At 33.5% G+C, this 25,840-nt stretch overlaps 1 protein-coding gene across 1 annotated transcript in view; it reads right to left on the bottom strand.

Annotated features, from left to right (window-relative positions):
• Nucleotides 1-25,840, bottom strand: part of LOC114349254 (uncharacterized) — a 49,674-nt gene that overhangs the window by 9,547 nt on the left and 14,287 nt on the right. The window contains exon 2 of the mRNA XM_028299614.2: nt 10,695-10,841. Coding sequence (XP_028155415.1) covers nt 10,695-10,841 — 147 coding nt within the window. The remainder of the gene's footprint in view (nt 1-10,694; nt 10,842-25,840) is intronic.

Genomic DNA, 25,840 nt, shown 5'->3' with positions numbered 1-25,840 from the left:
AGGGGTAATAATAGGCGGTTGAAGCGTAGCAGTGGCCCTGTTACCTTCTTTGCATACCGTAGGCCCTAGATATAGCAGAATACCCTGCTATAATCCCCTTTTGATCTATTAAAATGTTACATTTTTTAGGCCATACCTTGCATTTGTTAGAGGAGTCAATTTTATTTTTTAATGTGTAGGGGGATCAGTAGAAGCTTAAGTTCAAGTTTTTGAGATCGCCACCCTTGTCCCCCGGCCGCCATCTTGGAAAAGGGTGCAAAGGGGTTTCGCGCTATACAGGGTGTCCCAGACTAATTTACCCACGCTATATCTCTTAAACAAAGAGAGATTTTCGAATGGAACAAAAGGTGATATATTGTACTTGTAATACACTTTAATATGGCGTACAAGAAAATCATCCTTTAAATAATCATCCCTTAGTTAAAACCCCTAACTTTAATTTTTTTAATAGCACCCTGTATATTTTTTTATAGTTTTGGATGTGGTCTTCTATCGTCCATTCAACACATTTTTTGAAAATAAAATCGGTTCTTAAATAACCAAGAAAATATCAGTTTATTGTTGTTAATTATGTGTCCCAGACTAAATTATCAAGGCTATATTTCATAAACGAATAGAGATTTTCGAATGGGACAAAAACTGATATATTACATTTATAATACACTTTAATATGGCGTAGAAAAAAAGTCCCCTAAATATTCATCCCTTAGTTACAACCCCTAACTTATTTTTCTTTAAATAGCACCCTGTAAGTTAGGGATAAATATTTAGGGGATGAATTTTTTCTACGCCATATGAAAGTGTATTACAAATGGAATAGATCAGTTTTTGTGCCATTCGAAAATCTCTATTCGTTTAAGAAATATAGCCTGGATAAATTAGTCTGGGACACACAATTTAACAAAAATAAACTGATAGTTTCTAGGTTATTTACGAACCGATTTTATTTTCAAAAAATGTGTTGAATAGACGATAAAAGACCACATCCAAAACTATACAAAAATATACAGGGTGCTATTAAAAAAATTAAAGTTAGCGGTTGTAACTAAGGGATGATTATTTAGGGGATGATTTTTTTGTACGCCATATAAAAGTTTATTACAAGTAGAATATATCACCTTTTGTCCCATTCGAAAATCTCTATTCGTTTAAGAGATGTTGCGGTGGTAAATTAGTCTGGGACACCCTGTATATCGTTAACTACCAACCCTACGGCAAATCTAATAAACATAAAATGTATAAAATTAAATTTTCTACAATTTTGCTTTTATTACATTTTATTGCCAAGTGACCAACAAAAAAGATATAAACAAAAATAAGTAAAAAAATTTTAACAAGTTTCCTTTTAGAGGTTATAACTTTTTTCAGTTTATTTTACAATAAAATAACATTTTAGCAATTTTGTAGAGGGTTATTCAGCGAACAATTTCCACTATAAAGGTGTTTAATCCTATTTATTTATCTAGGTTTTACAGCGCTCCAAACTTGACCAGATTCTCGAATGCTCATAGGGATACAATAAAAACAAAACGTTAGGCTTACTTTTCTATCTTCATATTATTTTATTCATACAATTTATTATGATTTTAACATTCCTATGCTACTATTAATCAATTTTTGACCTTTCTCCCCACTATAAAACTTAGAACCTAAGAATATATAGATAAGCCCCAAGAAGTGTTTGAGGACAAATTCGCCGGTCCAGAAGAAGAATGACGCAACCGCAAAATGCAAAATTCTTCAGAAGAGCAACAAAAAAACGATTTTTAAATATTTAAAATAGGGATCAAATGAAGAGTAATCGTCCAGGAGCATCGGTATGGCGATTGTTTTTTGACAACGCTTTTATTTTCATCGATATTGGTTCGAATTTATTATCCTTATTTAATAGCCCCATTTTCAACCCTATCTACAGTTGCGTCATTATGCATCTGAAACAAGGTCTAACATAGCGCATATTTCAGTAATGACGTAACTACCCCATAGTGGCTCAGCACATTTTTACAGTTCGGTTTTTTGTATCATCTTTATATAGTATTTTAGAAGTTAATTGCGCAGTAAACAGGAATTGACAAAATTGGCAGTTACCTCATTTTTCTTCCGTATCGGACTGAATATCTGCTTGTTATTACTTTTATTATTATAATTTATCCTAGGTGGCACAGCACTCCAACTTAAGCTTCTACTAAACCCTCCTACACATTACAAAAATAAAATTGACTCCTCTAAGAAATGCAACCCTAAATGTAACATTTCAATGGACTATTTAATAATAAAGCCGCGTTAGCGGTATAAAACGGGAGACTATTATTATTTATATTAAAAATTTAGAATCAAAACGTTTATTTCTAATTGAAATGTATTTAACAATTTTAATATCGTGTATTTCCACCACGGGCATTGATGCAAGCCTGGATTCAACCTCTAATACTGCTAACAAGTCAATAAATCATTTCCTACCGCCGATTCTCCAATTCTTCTCTACAGACGATTGTAAGTTCATGATAGGTTGTAGGAGAATGCCTTTGGGTCAGAATATCTCTGGAGATCAATTCCCATGTATGTTCACTAGGGTTCATGTTTGGAAATATCGCAGGCCACTCCAAACGGGGAATATCTTATTTCCCAAGATAGCCGCATTAACAGCTTGAGTCATATGTGGACAGGCGTAGCCATCCATAAATTCTAAATTTTCACCCACAGCTCCTCGCCATAACCTCACATGAGGTTCTAAAATCCGTGTAATGTACCTTTGTCCTGTTAGGGTCCTGTCAATAATCACCAATTCTGTATTCCTCACAGACATTTCATAACCCTCAGCCCCTACTGTCATCATCTTATGACGGTTTTGGTTTTTGGACCCTTAGGGATCCGGGCAGCCTGCGAGGTCTTTAGGAATTAGTCGCCTAAGTTTGAGGTTGTGCTTTCTTAATGATACATCCCCCTAGATTATTTAAGACATTTTTACACCTCAATCACCTCCATTGTGATCTCTTTTTTAACTTACACAAATTCCAACAAGTCCAATAAGTTAAATAAATTCGATAACTTTAAATCAACACAAAATTGCTTTTTTAAATCTTAGGTCTCTTGACAACAATATTTGATTACTGACTTTAGTTCTCTAATACAAACATTTGTGTAATGTGGTTTGCCTAACCATCTCCACTACTATATACGTGAATACATTTTTAACTACAACATCTAGTTTACTGAATTTTAAATGATTATTTTTCACAATGGAGCGAGTGTTGTTACATCATTTCTAATTTTTATTAGCTGTACACCATAGTCTTTAAATTTGACAGGTTAATTTTTCAACTTTATGTGGAACTGTCATTTCTGTCATGTCATCGTTCGGAAGTCTCTATCCATTTCGTTGTCACTTACTGCCATACTTTCACCATGTGAACAAGTCAAACCACAGCTCAGATGTTACCTGGGGCATATTAGTAAAATACTTTAAACATCCATGCTTAAGTTAGCATTTTCAACCGATGTTTCCTTGACGGATTACTTTTACAGGGCTTTGACCCACATATTTTTTTAAAATTATATCTTGGTGGTTAGCATGTATTAAATTCCAGGTGAGTATAACCTACAACTTTTCTCAACCGTAGTCAAAATTTCAAAATCTTTGCATTATCTTACCAGGTTATATTTATTTTAGGTTAAGCACTGATGATGATTGGTAAAGCAATCTAAAACTAGTTATGTGATTGTGATGTAGCACTTTTTAGGGATTTTAAATATGTATATACCTTTTATAAAGGATTTTACTGTTTTTTGTATTACATGGTATACAGCCAACTACAGGAAAACTCTTTCCTTGTGGATTTTTAACAATTCCGTATGTCTACCTGTCATAATACCTGTCCAAAATATAACACCGCCACTAACGCAGAAAGCATGGTAAGAGCATGTGCAAGTTGTGCAGATCTTGTCGGCTCTCGCCAAAGACGAATTCGCCGACTATCACCATTAAAAAAAGGCTAGAAATGCATAATTGCATTTTAAAATGCTTCCAAAAGTGAATAAACATTGTCAAAATAAGCATCGGGAGATTTTGGGGTCGCTGAACATGATTACTCCATCAGAACCAAGAACCAACCTCCGGAGCAGCTAGTGCCCAGGGCCACTGCTAAGGCGCGTCATCTGGAGGTTTGAGGGTTATCGGCACTAAATTGATACAAACTGATTACTTGGAGGTTTTTGGAATCGCTGAATACGAATACGTCATCAGAAATAGGGGTCGATAAGACAAGAAATCTTGTCTTGATAACAACTTCTTGTCTTGTCTTGAAAAAAAATCAAAAGATTTTAAAAAGTCCTGTCTTGACGTTTTCTTGACATCTTATATCTTGTCTTGACTCAAGATCTTGAAATTTCTTAATTACCCGGTCCGGTGATTCCTCGGTGACCTTTTTTATTGCGTTGCATGCTAACGCGATCTTCACTGCCACTGGCTCCCTACCCCGGGGAATCCCCGATCTGTATTTGTTTCCTGATGAACGCAAACTTAATGTGCAGTGCAGTTGCTCTGCCTTAATTCATGACTTATCAATTCCGGAAATGTGCTAAATTTGTTATTTAAAATAAAATCTAGTTTGCAATTTTATTTCAACAGGATTAGAAAAATTTACACCCGCTCAGTAGCCAACTAGCTAGCGAGATGGAATCAAATCATCAAATGTTGAACTATTTGTTCTCAACATTGTTTCTATAAGCCAAAGGATCTTCGTCCTTCAATTCTCTCAATAAACCTTAGGACGTAGCATATTTATCGCGTTTTCCTGTCCATTTTCTTTTCTGCTTTAAGTTTTTCTTTAGATTTTGTTGTAAAACATTTTTGACTGCTAAAATAACTAGGCCCGCTCTAACTAATTCCGTTGAAATTTTGGCTGAAGCTATAAACACACATACACTCTATGTATTCGCAACCAGTTCACTAGCAGCAATGATGACACAAGGCTAGTAAACTAGCTTACAAACTAACACGCCTGCGAAGCTTAGCCCGGTTTTCTATTTTGCTCGCAGCTTTTTTACAATCGGGTAGTCACTAGCAGATAGCAAAAAGAGCTCGATGCCACGGGGCTATTTTATAAGCTGCAAGCCAGTGTATTCACTAACAGCTTGCAAACTCGCCCTGTCATCGACGCTTAAGTATCATTTATTATAATCCACAAGGAAAAAATTTCCTGTAGCTGGCTGTATACTATTAATTACAAAAATTGAAGAAAAATCTTCTGCGTAAAAGTTATTTTTATTTCTGTTCATTTATTATGATACGCTACTGGTGATTGTTTACACACGTGTGAATTTGTGCTCCGTATTAAAAACTCGAAATACCGGGATAATACGGACTGATAAAATACGTACTAGTGATCATTGGCGAATTAAATACCCAAGAAGTGGATTGCAGGTGAGAATAGCCTAGAGAATAACTTATAAATATAATAATTACTAAAAAGACTTTAAATACAAATTAAGTTGATAGGCAACCAGTTTTACCAAAAGTGTCTGGATAGGTAACGAACCTCTGAAGAGCGAACCTCTGTGGACGTTATCTTACGCTAGACATATAGACAGCACACATTACAGCAGTGGCGTGCTGAGATAAGGGCAAATAAATCAGGATGAACATGACTAATGAAGAAATTATGCAATTTAAGGAAATTATCAAGGAATTAATAAACGAGACTACAGCTGAAATTATGAAAGATACGAAGGAACTGATTAACGAGGTAAAAGAAATGAATAAAATATACAGAGAAGAAATAAAACAGCTAAAAGAGGAAAATTTGAAGATAAAACAGGAAATGGTAGAATTGCGAGTTAAAATGATTAAAATTGAAGAAATAGAAGAAAGGCTAGAAGTAGCTGATAGGAAAGACAGAAAGAACAATATTATTATAAGCGGTCTGGAAATTCCAAATGCTACAGAAAAGGAAATGGAAGATAATCTAAAACATTTTTTCGAAAACCAGTTAAAGATAAAAATTTCTGTCCCAAAAATAAAGGAAATAAAGGAGAAGACATACCTGATTAAAGTAGATAATTTTGCACAAAAATTGGAGATAATGAAAAACAAAGCTAAATTAACTAGGGGGAAATATAATCAAGTATATATAAATAACGACTTGACCCAAAACGAAAGAAAAATTCAACAAAAACTGAAGGAAATTGCAAAACAAAAAATAGAAGAAAGGAAAACAGTAAAAATTGGATACCAAAAACTTCTAATCAATGGGCAGAAATGGACTTGGAATACAAAAAGCAGCGAATTGGAAAGGGATAATGCCAATACAAAAAACTGGACAAATTAACTGCAAGGAAAAGCAAGTGCAAGGACCATAAGGAAACGACAAGGCAAGAAATAGGTAATGACAATGGCAAACAGGATAAGAAAAATATTTGGAGACTAGCAACGTGGAATATCAGAGGACTAAATGGTAAAGAAACAGAATTGAGCTACGAGTTCGATAAAAACAAAATAGAAATATTAGGTATTACAGAAACAAAAAAGAAAGGAATTGGTGAAATATACCTAGAAGGCGGTCATTTGCTTATATATAGCGGGGTTCCACCAGAAAAGAGAGCAGCTGCAGGAGTAGGTACTATAATTAAAAAAGAAAAAGTAATAAATATACAGGACTGGAAAGGCTGGTCAGAAAGAATAGTCGCTCTTGAGATGAAAGATGAACAGGGAGAGCCACAGACAATAATTACGGCATATGGACCCGATGAAAATGAGAAAAAAGAAGTCAAAGAAAAATTCTGGACAGACCTAAATATAGCAATAGAAAACAGTAAAGGGCGGATTTACGTCATTGGAGACTTCAACGGAAGAGTAGGAATCAAAGATGAGACAGTAACGGATGTAATTGGAAGGTACGGTGAAGAAGTGAGAAATGATAATGGAAAACGGTTAATATAATTCTGCGTACTAAATAATTTAATAGCAACAAACACACACTACCAACACAAAGACATACATAAATTTACTAGGCAAGGACCAAGAGAATCAGAAAAGTCAATAATCGATTACATACTAGTAGAACGCGACAATCGAAAGGTAATTCGAGACGTTAGAGTCCGAAGAGGACCAGAAATAAGTAGTGACCATTATTTGTTGGAAGCTAGAATAAAGAATAAAAACAAAAAACCCCAGGAACATACAAAAGAAAACAAAAGAAAAATTGAATACGAATCAATCAGAACTTACAAGCTCAGAAACAAAGAGATTGCCCTAAGATACAAAGAAATGGTTGATTTAGAAATAGCAGCTCTGGAAAATGCAAATAATAGTAACAACCTAGAACAAAAATGGCAATCATTTAAAAATATATTACTGGAAGCGGCGAAAAAAGTATGTGGCATTAGTAAAAGGAATGACAAGGTGAAACAAACAAACTGGTGGAATGCCGAAATAAAACAACAAGTGAGAACTAAGAAAAAACTTTGGAATAATTATTTAGGAAACAAAACAGTAAACAATTACAACAAATACAAAGAGGCAAGAACTGCAGTAAGAGATATGATAAAAACAGAAAAGGAAAAGAGTTGGCATCAATTTGGACAACAGCTGGAACACAATAGCAAAGATAATCAAAAACTTTTTTATAGAACATTAAAATCTCTGAGAACAGACAAACCTAGTAAGGATATGAGAATTAAAAACAAAGAAGGAGAAATAATCACAGAAGAAAAAGAAATTATTGAAAGATGGCGACAACACTTCCAAGAATTATTAACTACCACAAAAGAGGAGAGGAATAAAGAAAACAGTAACGCGACAGGTAGTGAAGAACAGAGAACAAGCATCGAGATAACAATCGAAGATACAATAGAAGCAATAGGCAAACTTAAAAACGGAAAGGCACCTGGACACGACCATATACCACCGGAAATGCTGAAGTACATGGGAATGAAAGGCGTAAAACAATTAGCTGAAATATTCAAAGAAGCAAGCAAAATAGAAACAATACCGAAGGACTGGGAGATAGGAGTAATAGTGCCGATATATAAGAAAGGAGACCACAAAGATTGTAACAACTATCGAGGAATTACACTGTTATGTTCTTCTCTCAAAGTCTATGAAACAGTACTAGAAAAAAAGCTGAGAAACATTACAGAAACTACTTTAAATGAAGCACAGAGTGGCTTTAGAAAGGGACGAGGAGTGCAAGACCATATTTTCACGGTAAAACAAATAATTGAAAAAACGTTACTGTCTAAAAAGAAAGCATATATGGCCTTCATAGACCTGGAAAAGGTATTCGACAGGGTGAAACGACAAACTGTGTGGGACAGCTTGATAAGAAGAGGGGTTGACGATAAACTAGTTGAAATCATCAAAAGTCTTTATAAGAGAAATAGGAACTACATAATACATAAAAACATGAAATCAACAGAATTCGAAACAACTGAAGGAATAAGGCAAGGAGGTGTCATGAGCCCAACCCTCTTCAACATCTTTATGGACGAAATCATGATAGAGTGCACACCACAACTAAAGAAATTGCATGTAGGGTACAGGAATCTCCATAGCGTAACCATTTCGGAATGTGCATTCGCAGATGATGTAGTAGTTATCTCAGAAAAAGAAGAAGACCTGCAAAATAACCTGCAAGCATGGAATCACGCATTATGTAAACAGGGTATGAAGATAAATACACACAAGACGAAGACAATGGTAATATCGCAAGAACCAGTCGTAATAAATATGCAAATTAATGAGGAGGCAATAGAACAAGTAAACCATTTCCAATACTTGGGCGTTACAATCGAAAATAATGGAAGGCAGGACAAAGATGTTGAAGAGAGGATAAGTAAAACATCAAAACTATTTCATGCAATAAAAAATAGCTTCTTAAACAAAAAGGAAATCACAAGAAAAACCAAACTAACTGTATTCAACACCATATATAGACCAGTGCTCACATACGGCTGTGAATCATGGATACTAACTAGAAAACTAAAAAGCAAGATACAAGCCCTAGAAATGAAGTATTTACGAAGAGTTAGAGGAGTGACAATGAGAGACAGAATAAGAAGCACAGATATACGCACAGATCTTAAGACGAAATCTGTACTTGAGTATATTGAAGAAAAACAACTAAGTTGGTGGGGACACATGAAAAGAATGAAAGACAACATACCGGTGAAGAAAATATGGGAAGCCAGGATACAAAAGAAAAGAAGTAGAGGAAGACCTAGAGAAGATTGGGATACAGTAGTCGCTAAAATCATCCAAAGGAAGGGGAAAACAATAGCAGAAGCAAGCCGATTAGCATACAATAAGAAACAATGGTCAACATTTGTACACACGTGAAAGGATGTGCCAGTCCCGACACTGAAAAGTAAAAGGGACTCAAAAGACTATATATATATATATATATATATATATATATATATATATATATATATATATATATATATATATATATATATATATTCATTTATTATTTTTAATTATTTATTATTTTTAATTTACCTTTTTTTAAATCATTTTAGAAAAATGTGCTCAATAAATTAAAATATATGTTATGTTATGTTAAAATATGTTATCTGTTTCACAAATAAATACGTTTTAGGGTTTTCATTATTAGTCAAGATATTTCAAGATTTCTTGTTTTCTTGACAAGAAATCTTAGTATTGACATAAAACTCCTTGTCTTGTCTTGAAATCTAGAATTAGTTCTTGTCTTGATCTTGTCTTGAAATCAAGACAAGATCTTGAAATTTTCAAGAACGACCCCAGCAGCACCTGGTGCCCAGTGTCACTGCTGAGGCACGTCTTCTTCTGGAGTTTAGAGGCTTTTCGGCATTAAACTGATTCAAATAAGTTACTCGGGCGGTTTTTGGGGTTAGTAAAAACGACTACGTCATCAGAACCGACACGCGGAGCACCTGGTGTCTAGGGTTAGGCCATCTTCTGGAGTTTCGAGCGAAATCGGCACTAAATTGATGCAAACAGATTACACGGGGGTTTTAGGGGTTACTGAACACGATTACGCCATTGTAAGTGATCCCCGGGGCACCTGGTGCCCACGATCACTGTCAGGGCACGTCATCTTCAGGAGTTTCAAAGGTTTTCGGCCTTGAATGCTTGTAAATGGATTACTAGGCGGTTTTTGGGGTCGCTGAATACGCGATCAGAATTGACTCCGGCTACATGGTGCCCAAGGTCACTGCTAGTTTGGAGTGTTTTTGGGCACCAGGTGTACCGGGGGTCAACTCCGATGGCGTATTCTTGTTCAACGACCCTAAAAACCCCCCGAGTAATCTGTTTACATCAATTTGGTGCCGAAAACACTCGAAACTTGAGTAACGTGCCCTAGAGCAGTTAACCTGAGCACCAGGTGCTCCAGTGGTCGGTTCTGATGGCGTATTCGTCTTCAGCGACCCCATAAATCCCCGAGTAACAAAATCTGGCCCTTAATACACTTATTTTGATATGTTTATGCACTTTTGGATGTATACGATTTTTGTATAAGTTGCAGACTTTTTTCCTGACATCATTCTGAACACAATGCAAAAAGTTGTAACTCTCTAGGTGCTGTAATTAAAAATAGTTTATTTTGTGCTAAATACCCTGATATATAAATGTCGTTGTCAACAATACTGTTTTGATTTATATGTGAAACAGTTTGCATTTCAGCATTAAAAAATACGCTCACCTTAAGCCTTACCTTAATTAAAGCAGCAATTATAACACCAGCCACAAATAAATTATATATTCCCATAACTAGAGTTAAAATTAAATATAACTCATCCTCACTGGTTTGATGATGATATAATGCTACACTGGATGCTACTGTCGCTACTATAGAGAAAAGCTAAAATAAAATTATATATTTAGATAAATATTTTAGTCCTGTCGCCAGGGGGGGTACAACGGCCTCGTTAATTCAGATGGACTTACTCAAGTTTTTTTTATGTATTTTGACCCGTAGAACACGAATTTTTTGGGTAACAGTTGATCCGGATGTCGATAAGATTGTTATAGACCAAGAACTTGAGGAATCAAATAACAGCGATTTTTGGCAAAACAAAACAATATTTTGTATTTTTTGGGCCATTTTAAGTAAAAAATATTTCTACAAGTTTTTTCGTAGGATGCACAGTTTTCGAGATAAACGCGGTTGAACTTTAAAAAAATCGAAAAATTGCAATTTTTGAACCCGAATAACTTTTGATTAAAAAATAAAATAGCAAGTCTGCTTACCGCATTTGAAAGTTTAAGTCAAATTATATCGGTTTTGATTATTTGCATTGGTAAAAATTTATTTTTTTATTGTTTAACAAAGCTATAAACACGTAGGGTTTCCCGTGCTTTTACATGCGTTTTAACGCATGTAACGTAGAAATAGTCTTGATTGCACTAGTACCTATTCTACCTACTCGTTCGATTTTAAATGAGAAATCATAGAAACATCACTCACGCACTAGTTGTTTGTAGCTTTGTTTAGCAATAACACAATAAATTTTTAGCAATGCAAATAATCAAAACCGACATAATTTGACTTGAACTTTCAAAGGCGCTAAGCAGAATTGCTATTTTATTTTTTAATCAAAAGTTATTCGGGTTTAAAAATTGCAGTTTTTCGATTTTTTGAAAGTTCAACCGCGTTTATCTCGAAAACTGTGCATCCTACTAAAAAACTTGTAGAAATATTTTTTGCTTAAAATGACCCAAAAAATACAAAATATTGTTTTGTTTTGCCAAAAATCGCTGTTATTTGATTCCTCAAGTTCTTGGTCTATAACAATCTTATCGACATCCGGATCAACTGTTACCCAAAAAATTCGTGTTCTACGGGTCAAAATACATAAAAAAAAATTGGGTAAGTCCATCTGAATTAACGAGGCCGTTGTACCCCCCCTGGCGACAGGACTATTTTGCCACTTACATTAAGGTGAAACAGTAGCGATCAACAGGTAGCGAAAACGCGTTCCAAGATTGCGGCTGTAATTTTGAATATTGTTTCGAGATATTTGGCACACGTATTCGTAATATAATAAAGAATGGCGGTACAGAGCCCAATTTGAAAAATATATTAATATGTGGAAATTACTCTGTAATTAAATACAATATTAAAAAAACGAGCCTGTACCGCCATTAAGAAGAACAAAAAAATACACTTTTTTCAAATAAACTTTTTTATCCGATACCTAGATTTTGTGTCATTTTGGAACTACTAATGAAATAAAAAATGTTAGTAGTTCCAAAATGACACAAAATCTAGGCATCGGATAAAAAAGTTTATTTGAAGAAAGTTTATTTTTTTGTTCTTCTTAATGGCGGTACAGGCTCGTTTTTTAATATTGTATTTAATTACAGAGTAATTTCCACATATTAATATATTTTTCAAATTGGGCTCTGTACCGCCATTCTTTATTATATTACGAATACGTGTGCCAAATATCTCAAAAAAATATTCAAAATTACAGCCGCAATCTTGGAACGCGTTTTTGCTACCTGTTGATCGGTACTGTTTCCTCTTAAAGTAACATACTAGACCAGGAAGGATCTGTTTTTAGGTGGATGTGAGAGGTGGCATTCGGATTTTTGCGGATAAAGTTAGGTGATAACTTAAAGACTGGATTATATGCAAAATGCATATGCATATATATGCTGCATATTTCTCATGTTTTTCATAAATGCATATGCCTTGCATATTTGGAGATTTAAGAGCATATAAATGCATATTTTGATGGGAATTTACTCTACCCCATTTAAAAATAAGGTATATATTAGTAACATCAACATCCATTAAAATAAAATGTGAAAGTAAATATTTTGCTGTTAAGCTCCTTTGTTGTTGTACCCATAAACATAATGGGCGTTATTTATAGCTGCAGGTATCATTATCCGGATATTTAAGATTTATAGACTTCTCAGAATTTACAAATTACCTAAGTAAATACCGATTATATTTTGAATAACATTACAAATATTACCTGTACTTTCTGCTGGTGTCGGCCAACTATGAATTATTCTGGGAAAACCAACCAAAACGAAATTTTAAGGCAGCGTTGCCAATTTAGCTTATTTTATGCTAGATTTGGCATATTTTTGTGTTGTTTAGCTTATTTATTTCTTGTTTAGCATATAGCATATTTTCTAGCATATTAAATAATATAAAAATTATTTAGTAAAAATCGAAAATCTTCTAATTCAGAACAAATTTTTATGTTGGCCTTACAATTACTAAAACAACTTAGGAACTCTCTCACAGGAACTTGAAACTGATATCAGTGAGTCAAATCTGATTCCTAACAAAAAATGTTTAACCATTCACACATACACACCTACATCAGCAAATCCCTTCGCCTTCAATAATGTTTATATTAGTACTTATGTCTGTGGACCATGAGATTACTATTAACTACAGGATCATGTTTCAGCATTTTTTAAAACAAATAATTTATCTGTACTGGGTTATGCTTGCTATAGGGATTTTTTATTAGTTGATAATGGAATACCTACTGTTGAACTGATCATTCCATCATTCTTGTGAGGTTTGGCAAATACTATATTGGTCGAGTTGGCAACACTGTTTTAAGGGTAGGATAGATTATTTTATTTTATGAATGGTTAGTCTTAAATCAATCGCCGATTATTCAACTTTTGTGATTGCAAGTTATTGACTATACTGTGTAAAAAAATCATTTTATTATTATTGTGAAAATGCCTAAAGTAGCAAGGGAAAAATCAAGTCTTCTCAGAAGTTGGATTGGAAGTAACAATCATCTAAAAGTTATCGACAGTGAAAGTATGTTTTGCACCATTTGTGATAAAAAGGTAAGTTCTCCACTTCAATAGATTTTTAAACTTATCAAACTTCTTTGCACATCTATGTGTCTGTCTATTCTAAAATGACAAACCGTCCCATTTCTTCAAAAACTGTTTTTTAAAGTTCGCAACGGTTTGGCTTATACAGAGCGAGGTGTTGAGAGTGGCCCACCCTGTATACTACGGTACACTGACTGTACTTTATTGTTTGACGATTTCAATTTCACTTTGAGAAATAAAAAAAAATTGGGGGAGGTTTAAAAAGTTTGATCATTTTAATGTAGGTATCTATTTACGAAAACATCTAAAACATCATTATCATTATATTCCAGATTCCATGTCAAAAGAAATTCCAAGTAGTTCAACACATAAAAACTTCACTTCACCAAACTAAGCTATCAAAAAATGATAATAAACCTCGCCAGCAGATTCTACAGAACAGTTTGCAGATTCAGAATACGTCAGTTGGGCAAGAAACCTTTGCAAAGGATTTATGCCATTTTTTTTTGAACTGCAATATCCCTCTGCACAAGTTAGAACATAAATCGTGTCAAAACTTTTTAAAAACTTATTGCAAGATTAAAGATAAACCAGCTCAAATACCAAGTTCTTCAACTCTTCGGAAAAAATATGTCAGTGCATGTTACAAAGATGTGATGACGAGTATTAAAAATCAGTTAAAAGCCGATTATCTTTGGATTTCCGTCGACGAAACAACGGATACAAAGGGTCGACAAATTGCGAATCTAATTGTTGGAGTTCTTAACGACTCTGGCGATTTTAAAAACTCATACTTAATTAGTGTAAAATGTTTGGAAAAAACAAACTATGCTACAATAGCTAGATTTGTTAACGAATCCCTAACAAATTTTTTTTTACCTGATCAAGTACCATTTGAAAAAATATTATTAATGCTTAGTGATGCCGCCTCATATATGATGAAAGCTGCATCCAATCTTAAAATCTTTTTCCCTAATTTAATTCACTGTACATGTTTGGCGCACGGCCTAAACAGAGTTGCAGAGAAAGTTAGAATTGAATTTCCCAATGTAAACACTTTAATAAATAATGTAAAAAAAGTATTTCTGAAAGCACCACTACGTGTACAGGTATATAGGGAGATGCTTCCCGATATTCCTTTACCACCAGAACCAGTATTAACCAGATGGGGAACTTGGCTTAAAAGTGCTATATTTTTATCTGAACACTACGACGACATCAAAAGCGTTATTTCAAGTTTTGATCCGACTTGTACCGCTATTGATAACTGTCAAAATATTTTTAAAGAAAAGTCTATTAAAAATCAATTGTTGTATATAAAATCGAATTTCGATATCATTGAAAGTTCAATTACAAAATTAGAGGCTCAAAATTTATGTCTTCACAATAGTATGTCTATTGTTGATTCGGTTAAACAGAAAATAACAAATCTGAATGGGGAAATTGGAGTAAAAATTAAAGATAAACTTGATGACGTTTTAAACAAAAATGAGGGTTTCACTTTATTGCGTTCAATAAATAATATAATCAATTTTGGAAACTTCGATGAAAATATTAATATGGATCCGTCTCTAATAGCAAAGTTTAAATATGCCCCAATTACATCTTGTGACGTTGAGAGATCTTTTTCTGCCTATAAACAAATATTAACAGATAGAAGACATAATATTAGTTTAGAAAATATGAATCAATATATGATTATTTATTGTAACAATAAAAATATGTAAATTTGTTTTATTGTACTCTTTTTATAATATTAGTTTAGAAAATATGAATCAATATTGTAACAATAAAAATATGTACATTTATTTTATTGTACTCTTATTTATCTTGTGGTCAAAATAAAATATTTTGCCGTTTTATTTGTCACAAAACCTGAAGTTAAAAAAATATATTAAGAAATAATAATACAATTTGGTTTAAATTCAAACCTATTTATTTATTTTTATTATTTTTTATTTATTTATGTATTTAACGTAAACCATAAAATTATTCATATAAAAATAAGTGCATATATAAATGCATATTTGCATGTTAATTGTGCATATTCAGCTTGTTTTAAAATGCATATTGCATGCATATTTTAGACATTTTTTAGTGCATATTTTCCAGTCTCTAGTGATAACTTCGTAAATAATAATTGGCTTATGCTCCTTGACTCCTTCTCAAATATACCCGGAACATTAATAAAAAAAATAATATATTTAAAAATTTCAAAAAATTTCGTTTTTTTTCTACTTTCTTTGCTTATAACTTTAAAACGATTCATTTTGGAACGAAGTCGTATAGGAATAAAACAAAGATAATTAAATTTCTATCAGATACAATTGGTTAAAAATGTCTTAATTTAACATCTGAAGCGTCTAATGATCTTCTAATTGAGGATTAAGGCCGCTGGGTTTAATTAATTGAGTAGTAGAAACAAGGCAGTGGACTATAGTATGAAAAGTAAATATATATGACATGAAATAATGCACTTAATATGAAAGATGTGTGTTCGTATGTATGTTGTGTGAAGAAATGTATCTGGCTATATTCATAAATTGTATCAATGTTAGATAAAGTATCGCACCTACCTTTAAAATGAGTGTAATTGGTCCTCATTTTTAGGAGTGGACAGCATTTCCGCGACGGGGACGGCCGTCCGGGTGGTAAGCTAGGCAATGTGACTCGTTCGACTAATAATTTCGTACTAAATTTTATCTTCATTTGGCAAGGCTGAGGTACCGCCCTTTCTGGGTAAAGATAAACTGAAGTGTTAAAGGTCGACACATGTGGTTCCTTGAAACACTTTCTAGCTTGATACATGTGCCAAGCAAACTTTGATCCCCTTTTGTCAAAGTGAGTGCGTTTTCTCTTTCAACAAGAAAATATTTATGAACAGCCAGTGGTGTAGAAAAGAAGGATTTAACTATAAAATCTATTATGAAATATGGAGTTAAACTATGTATATATTTATTATAAGAAAACTAAGAGGATATTTGCTATTACATAATTAATTAGTCATATGCTTAACTATAACAAAGTAATAAACTTAAATATTAAAATACGTTCCATATTTTCCCAAACATTCTCCCCCTCTAAAAACGAATGTTTTTAAGAACGATTGGAAATATAAGTATAAAGATGAACAAGAGATAGAATATAGCATAGTAAACGAAATAGAATAAAAATGGTAAAAGATATAGAATAGTAAAAATAGTAAAAGAGTTAGAATAGTAAAAGTAATAAAAGAGGTAGTATAGTACAGGAATACACTGAAAACGAAATATGACTCCGTGAGCATACCTTGACCACCAAACGTCTGAGGTTGCCATGCATGGATGAACAAGCGCGTCGGACGCCGTTAACCGAAAAGATATCTGATCCAATCGATTGTCAGGATAATACCGTAAGGACGAAATATTGATTGCCAGATAAGCCGTGGGCGTATTTTGACCACCGAACGTCTGAGGTTGCCATACATGGATGAACAAGCGCGTCGGACGCCGTTAACCGAAAAAAAAAAATCTGATCCAATCAATTGTCAAAATAAGACCATTTTTCCTATATAAATTCCTATTGATTGACAGATAACCGTGGGATGCGAAAGAAAGAAGAATAACCGCGTCGAAATCTCTACGAGGGGTCGTAGGTACTAGAGAGAAAGTGTTCGACGATAGCCTATAAGTAATAATAAAGTGATATTTCGACGTGGACCACGGTAGAAAACTGCCAATTGTAGGGAAAGCCTGTAACGGAAACGTAGACGCCGTTAACCGAAAAAGATATCTGATCCAATCGATTGTCAAAAAAGACCATTTTTCCTATATAAATTCCTATTGATTGACAGATAACCGTGGGATGCGAAAGAAAGAAGAATAACCGCGTCGAAATCTCTACGAGGGGTCGTAGGTACTAGAGAGAAAGTGTTCGACGATAGCCTATAAGTAATAATAAAGTGATATTTCGACGTGGACCACGGTAGAAAACTGCCAATTGTAGGGAAAGCCTGTAACAGTTGTGCCGGTGACCAACCACGACTAACACAAGCTGCGAGGTTTTGATGAGATGGCACTTAATGCTGAGAAAAACATGAGATCAGTCCTTGTATGTGGCTTATGATTGGCGAGAAAAGAATTAAGCTAAATAAACAATTGTGAAATTAGACCAAACGTGAAGATTGGACGAAGAACTCGTTGACAAAATGTGACATGGACATTATGAGTGTCAAGAGCTCCAACCCTGCTATTGGTGATCATGTAAAGAAGACACTAGCAATTTGACACATACAAGTACAATCTGATATGTTGATATAAATAATATTGTTGTAGTAGATATTTGGCCAGTAAAAGATACTGAGAAATAAGCCAAGAAGATAAAAAAGAAAAGACGTCAGTCATATGGCTCCATTCCAGGAAAGTACCTTGATAATAGACGAATTCCTCCTTGGCAAACAAAAAGAGAAAAGTGTCAAATTATCTGAACCAAAGTCGCTGAGTACCCCGGGGTAGATTTAGATGGTTGCTTGCTGCGAATTATCGAGCTTTAGAAGCTGAATAAGCTCCAACTGTAGAGAGCGAGTAGATAAAAGAGAATCACTTCCTAAAAAACCGTCATGAATGTCCAAAGTAGCGATAGTGTTAGTGACGCCGTAAGAGAATGTGATCCTGTAGTAAACGCAAACTCTTGGAGTTTTGTAAAGTAAGAAAATATGAAGACGTGACTTGATGCAGACACGTGGTGAATATTCTCTGGAGGATTCTGTAATAAACGAAAACTCTTGGAGTTTTGTAAAGTAAGAAAATATGAAGACGTGACTTGATGCAGACACGTGGAGAATATTCTCTGGAGGATTGTGTAGTGAACGAAAACTTTTGGAGTTTTGTTAAGTAAGAAGATATGAGGACGTGACTTGATACAGACACGTGGATAATATTCTTGGAGCAGTTTACAAGGATCCGATCTCAGGGGACTCTCGAATGATTCCAAAATTCCTTGTTAACGTTAATTTATCGATACCTTTGATTTATGTTGCAGATGAAGAAGTAATGAAAATATCGATAATTAAGTAACAGAAGAAATGCCATTTGAGGACTTGTATAAAAGTGATATGTAGAGACACACCTCGAACGTCATATCGAACCTTGAAAATCATATGGCAATAACTGCAATGTTTTCATGAAATGACCTTTGAATGCAGTCTAATAGGAAAAAAATCTATATTTTAATGCTATATAGCAGTATCTGGAAAAAATTTTAAGTTCGGCACCAGAAAGATACATCCCTATGGCTTTTTTCAAAAATCGATTCTTCTTTTTATACCATCAGGCATTATCTGCAGTTGATGCTATACGGTTCTAAAATTGGAACAAAATCTCAGATCTATATGTCAATATATGTGCAAATTGTGACGCACGCTCGTAAAATAAAAGCAAGATGTACTAAGGAAAAATCCTTTGAATGCAACAAAACATAGAGTGCTGCATAGAGATTTCATTGCAACACTGGAAATAAGCGACAAGACTAGAACAAATAATATACAACGTCGTACTGCAGATGGATTTATCCCAAAAGAAAAGAGAGGAACTCATAAGAATGGAAAAAGAATCAACGAAGTCGTGAAACAAAACATAATGATTTACATCGAGTCCATTCCTAGAGTAAAATCTCACTAACTAAGGAAACAAACTACCAGATAATTCGTCAGCGATGACAAAACTCGTGCTGATATTCATCGCGATTATATAAAATTTTGCAAAGAAAAAGGTTCGGTGTTCGGAAATTACGCTACGATGATGACCATATTTCACACGGAATTTACTGTAGACTTATTTAAGCCCTAAAATACCTTTGCTTGCTGTGAGAAAGTTACAGGAATTAATTACATAAATCGACATTAGAAACAGCCTATAATACTCACCGTCAGGAAGTGGAACTCAATAGGAAAGAGAAATAAATGACTGAAAATGTGCAAAATCCAACACTTGCATCACTGCTTGTTTTGATTTACAATCATTATTACCGACGCCTTCAGGCGAAGTCTCTTTATTTTATTACAAAAGGAGATTATCAACATTATTTAATTTCACAATTTTTTACCTGACCACAAATACGGGACACTTCTGTCTTTGGTTCGAGCGAATTGCTAATCGTGATTCAAATGAAATAGCGTCGTTCCTGTAACAATTTTTGAGGAACCATGCCAGGGAAAAAGAAATAATATTATACTCAGATAACTACTGTGGGCAAAATAAGAACAAATATATTGTCTATCTTTATCAATATGCAGTACAGAAATTGAACATACCTAAAATTACCCACAAATTTTTGATAACGGGTCACTCCCAAAATACAGGAGATAACGTGAATTCTTTGATTGAGAAACAAAAAAAAAGGCTTTAAAAGATGCCCAATTTACGTGGCTGCGCAATGGTTCACAGTAGTTCAAACAGCGTAAAAACCAGGTGAACCTTATATAAAATTAATGAAAGGTCTACATCGGATATATTGGACTTTAAAAAACGATGTAAGGAAATGGGGAACAATTATAACATTGACGAAGAAGGAAATCAGATCGTCTGGAATGACATAAGATGAGCTAGGTGGAGAAGACATTTAAAAATAAGTTTCAGGTTAAGGCAAGCTTCAACGATACAGAGTTCAGAACCATTAATATAAGGTAAAGACAACGAGGGATGGTGGCTGATATGGAACTAAGTAAAGCATATTCGCATCCACCAGGAATATGCAATCTCAAAAAACAAGATGTAGACTCTCACTATGTAAGGCTAATGTTATTCAAGAGCACTATGATTGGTTTTATGCAGATTTACACGTGACCAATGCAACAATAGAAACCGAACAGACAGATTATAATATGCAAGACTTTGATTAAGTGTTAACACTAAAAATTTGTAATAAATAAGTACAATCTTAAATAAAAAACTGTTGGTATTTGATATGCATTTTTACTGCGTCACTTGCGAAAATTGATATATTTTTTAAAACCATAAGGCCGTATGTACTAAAATACCCTTTTCCTGGAGGAAATTTTATGTACTTCTTAATTCATATAAAAATATGCAAAATTAAAGACAATTATACCAAATATCAGGTTTGTAGCTTAATTTTTGGAACTACAGGAAATAAAATTAACTTTACAAAAACTTAAAATGCTCATAACCCGATATTATGATTTTTGCAGTTACAGCCCTATGGTTTTCAAGGTGCGAATTACGTAGATGAACGTCGAAGAGAGAACGAATTTTGGATGTAAGTAACGAATTTAATAATTTGTTGTAGGAAAAGTGGCGCAAGGAGCTGAGTAAATAAGTAATTAATGCCCGGTTGCACCAACAAATCTTAAGCTTAAGTCGAGAATATCATAAGAACTAATATAATATAATTATAATATATTAAAATAACGCCCGGTTGCACCAACAAATCTTAAGCTTAAGTCGAGAATATCATAAGAATTAATATAATATAATTATAATATATTACAATAAGAATACCATAATATAATAATAGATATAATTGATGATAAGGTAAGAATCTAAAATTATGGTGCAACGTAAGTAATACTCAAGGAGGCCCTATCTATAAGTAGAGCTTAGCTAAGCTGGAGCTTAAGATCTGCTGGTGCAACCAGGCATAAGAATACCATAATATAATAATAGATATAATTGATAATAAGGTAAAAACCTAAAATTAAGGTGCAACGTAGGTGATACTCAAGGAGGCCCTATCTATAAGTAGAACTTAGCTAAGCTGGAGCTTAAGATCTGTTGGTGCAACCAGGCATAAGTAACTAAGTAAGTGGACACCTTAAAATCAGATTCAGGAAACGGTGTCATATGCAGGGAAGAAATAAAATGATTCTTAGTCCCGACATATTTCTCTATTAGATTTCCTGAAAAGGTTTCCTAGCATACAAAACGACTATATTCCGGAAAGTAAGTGAGTACAGTGGAACCCCGATAAGTCGGCCCCCGATAACCCGGAAGTCCGGCTAACCCGGACCGATTTTCATCAGATAAACATTTTGATTTTCAATATTTTGTATTTTTCAATTTAATTGTGGCTTATTTCTCATCAAAATAGTTTATTATCAGACAAACCTTTCAACAATAAAAATGTATGTAATATAATATTTGAGAGATAATGTGTATGTATGTAATTTGAACTATACGATATTAAAAATGACTCATAGCACACGCCGCAGAAACAACAGCCACCTGTCTGTAGTATCTATTCCTTTTTATTTCAAACTGTCAGCATTGTTTAGGAAAGACTATTTAAAAAATTCTTTTATAAACAATGGTCTTTATTTCACTGTTCTTAAATAATAACATTACATTATTGTGACTGTATTGTGTGTCTTGTATTGTTTGCTTCCATTTGCTTACGTTTGTGTTTGGTGTTTTTTTTTAGTAATTTTAATGAGTAGGTACTGTTATAACGGTTTAATTTTCCGCGTGTAAAATCTAACTCATTTTGTCAAATAGCTTGTTTATGCCGGTGCTGTACCTACATGTGTGTTCGAATGCCATATTCCCCATAACCATCTGTTTTCACACTCAACGTGGCTATCTAGGAATGGACAAAATCATTAACACTTAATCTCCTGAAACAGTCATAACTCATTTAGGATTAGAGTTCTGAGACACTGCTACGATGCTAATAAGGGCCTTTTTTGTGTGTTTTTGACGACCGTTAACAATCTCGCGTCATACAAGCCATCAGCCCTATTTAAGCAAAAAATCTGCGAATTCTTGGCATTGTGTGTATAGTTTTTGAGCTGTTAGTGGCTCATTAGTTTTTTGGTTTCGTCCGAAGTCAGGACGCTTCGACGCTTCAGTTATAGTTAGTTGAGTAATAGTTCTTTGTGTTCGTGCTAAATCTCACGTTATATTACACGTGGTAAGTTTTTTTAAATTTCCTAAGTAAATTCAATGATATTAAAGAAATCCTTTTTTATCTTAAAGAGTCCGAGGGATATATTCCAATCTTGACCATTTTTCGACAACAGCAACCCCCAGCAGGCTGGATACCGGCTGTTCATTGTTCATCTTTAAAGTCGCCGCAAGACCACTAGCCATCCACCCTTCAAACATAAGGTCAGTCAGTAATTTATTTTGTGTCGCGTGCCATCTAAATAAACAGATGAGGCACTTTGAGTTGTTTGATCTGAAATCGTGCCAATGACCTATTGAGTGTTAGGAGATTCCTTTACGTGATTAAAGAACTTTCTTAATTTTTGCAAATATAGTTCCATTGTGAACTATTAACGGACAATTTTTTTATTTAAAACATTTTTTTGTGTATTTTTTGTAAATATATAAATAATAGGTTATTGTAGAGTAAAACGAAACATGAAAAGCTTTTTATTGGTTTCACAGTGGACAATGGTCTAATTAACTTCATTTACAAAATTTAGCTTATTTAGACATTATCTTTCATTTTTTTAAAGTTTCTTTAAATATTGCGTTTGATCAGTTAGTACAATTAGAGACCACGGTCCCATTAATAGGATAGTATACATAATGCATGATATTCTGTAAACACCGTTAAGAGTAGGAACATGTAAGATATTATAATATATATCAAAACTATTTAGTATCGTAAATAAAGTTTTTTTGAGATTTACTATTTTTTATGAAGTCCAGTATAAGTTCCTTATTTTTATGTGTATATTTTTTGTGTATTTTTTTACAGGTATGTTATTTTTATATTTGTGTATTTCCTTTATAAATTTAGTGGTAAAAATTTAAACGGCGCCCAACTTCTAGTCTTATGTATTCCGTATCGTTTGTCTTGTCTTAGCCTCATCTCAATCTTCCAGTTACCCTATTTAAGATCTGAATTTAAACCCCCCCATTTTTACGCTCCCGACTCTGAGCAACGAGGTCCTTGGGTTATCCTGGTGTTCGGTCCGGCACGTCATCACATGAAGTGATTTCCTTGTCCGTTACACTGTGCATATTTATAAATATATTTCATGTTATTTCAATTCTAACGGAGTTTATCTGTAAGTATACCGTATTTTATTAATTTTTACCATATTCTCCGGCTATCTCGGATTTTCGATAACCCGGATCGGTCGCGGTCCCGATTAATCCGAGTTATCGAGGTTCCACTGTATGTATCGAAAAGAAAATAAAGAGAATTATGTTGTCGAAATTATAGAGTACCAGAAAACCTTCGTGTTGTCTCTTGTAAATTAAATAAATAGCTTAGAAAATATCCCCATAAACTTGATTGTGCTGGGACAAAAACTGCAGATGTAGATATGTTTTCGACTTTCTGAAACCTTTGTAGAAGCAAAGTGCAAAAATCAAGTGTAAATGTGAAGTAAAAAGAAATTGAAAGAGCCGTAGAAACTAGCTCCTATAGAACATTACCGAAAATCGTTTCTAAGGCTACAAGTTGATTTGGTTCGCAAAGAATTCGATCAGAATGTAACAGAAGAAGAACCAATTCAGCACCTATAAGATTGCCTATAGGACGTGGTTGTATGAATAAAAAGAGTTTACTAGAAAAGTCTGAGCTAACTGAACTGAGCGGTTTGAGACATATCTAATACAAAGTTGTGGTTCTCACTTGATATAATGTTTGAAGAAGCGGTTAACTAAGAAGCAAAATTCATTTGCAGGTTGGTTAAAACGAAGAGAAGTGTGAGATGATGATTTGCAACCCTTACAGTGAAATGAATGAATGCATGAATGAACGAGTAAGGTGAAATTAAGCAGTCTACATAGAAATTATGTTGTTTAACCAACGCGAAATGATCCTAAGGACTTTTATGCCCGGTTGCGCCAACAGATCTTAAGCTTAAGTCGAGAATATCATAAGAATTAATATAATATAATTATAATATATTACAATAAGAATACGATAATATAATAATATATATAGTTGATAATAAGGTAAGAATCTAAAATTATGGTGCAACGTAAGGGATATTCAAGGAGGCCCTATCTATAAGTAGAGCTTAGCTAAGCTGGAGCTTAAGATCTGTTGGTGCAACCAGGCATTAGTCAAACAAAATACGAACCTGTATGTAAAAGTGTAAAAACCAAAACAAAAGAGACATTATTTAACACCTTGAATAGTAACCCTAGTGTGATATGTGGCACCAAAGGCTAGAGTTAACGAGATTACGAAGAACGTAGAAAGTAGAGTAATGAGAAAAAGGATTGAATACGAATAGAATGAGTAGAACAAAACTGAACCAATTAAATTGAAATGCGATGCGATGTGTGAAAATATCAATAAAAATGGTTTCGAATTCGAATAATAATTCAAAAATATTAACTTGCTGCTCGAATGTGAGTGTCTGTTTCAATCTAGGGTATGCTGCTTGGAGCGAAGAATTGGAGGTGTTTATTTTGTCAACATTGCGAGATAAGAAGTAAGAACGTATGTAAAAGCGACAACGCAGTCAAAATTAAACAACGCAAACCAACGAAAAATGAATAAATGCTCTAGAATTGAATAAGACCAATTATACTATTTGATGTGAGAAACAAATAATCGCAAATGAGTAATAATATTATTGCCAATAGAACTAATATAATAATATTATACCAATAATACAAGATAGCAGAAATAGCAACAAATAGATAAGTACAGTAAGGATAACGAAACAGGTACAGATAGAATCCAAATAATTTAAGAAGAAGAACGTGTAAGAAAAAGTATGCGTATAATACCAGATTGAATAAAAAATAATCACTTAAAATCATATAGCACAATAAATTATAACCAATGTTGTATTATTAAACAATAAATGATAAATATAATAATAGAAAAATCAAAATGTTTATATAATCAAATAATAATTATATTATGTAATTTAATCAAATAAAATTGTTAAACAGTATGAATACACTTAATTATGTAAATTAATTAGATGTAATTGAAATATGAATTTATTTTTCGAAGGACCGTTTAATTGATATTAAGATATTAATGAAGTAAAGCGAAAGATGAAATAAAAATATTAATTAATTAAAATGAAAAATCCTGGCTCAATAGTAACCAAAATGAAGCGTC

This window comes from Diabrotica virgifera, chromosome 3, assembly GCF_917563875.1.
Source record: "Diabrotica virgifera virgifera chromosome 3, PGI_DIABVI_V3a".
NCBI lineage: Eukaryota > Metazoa > Arthropoda > Insecta > Coleoptera > Chrysomelidae > Diabrotica > Diabrotica virgifera.
The sequence above is the reverse complement of the archived record's forward strand: the minus strand, read 5'-3'. Positions and strand labels throughout refer to the sequence as shown.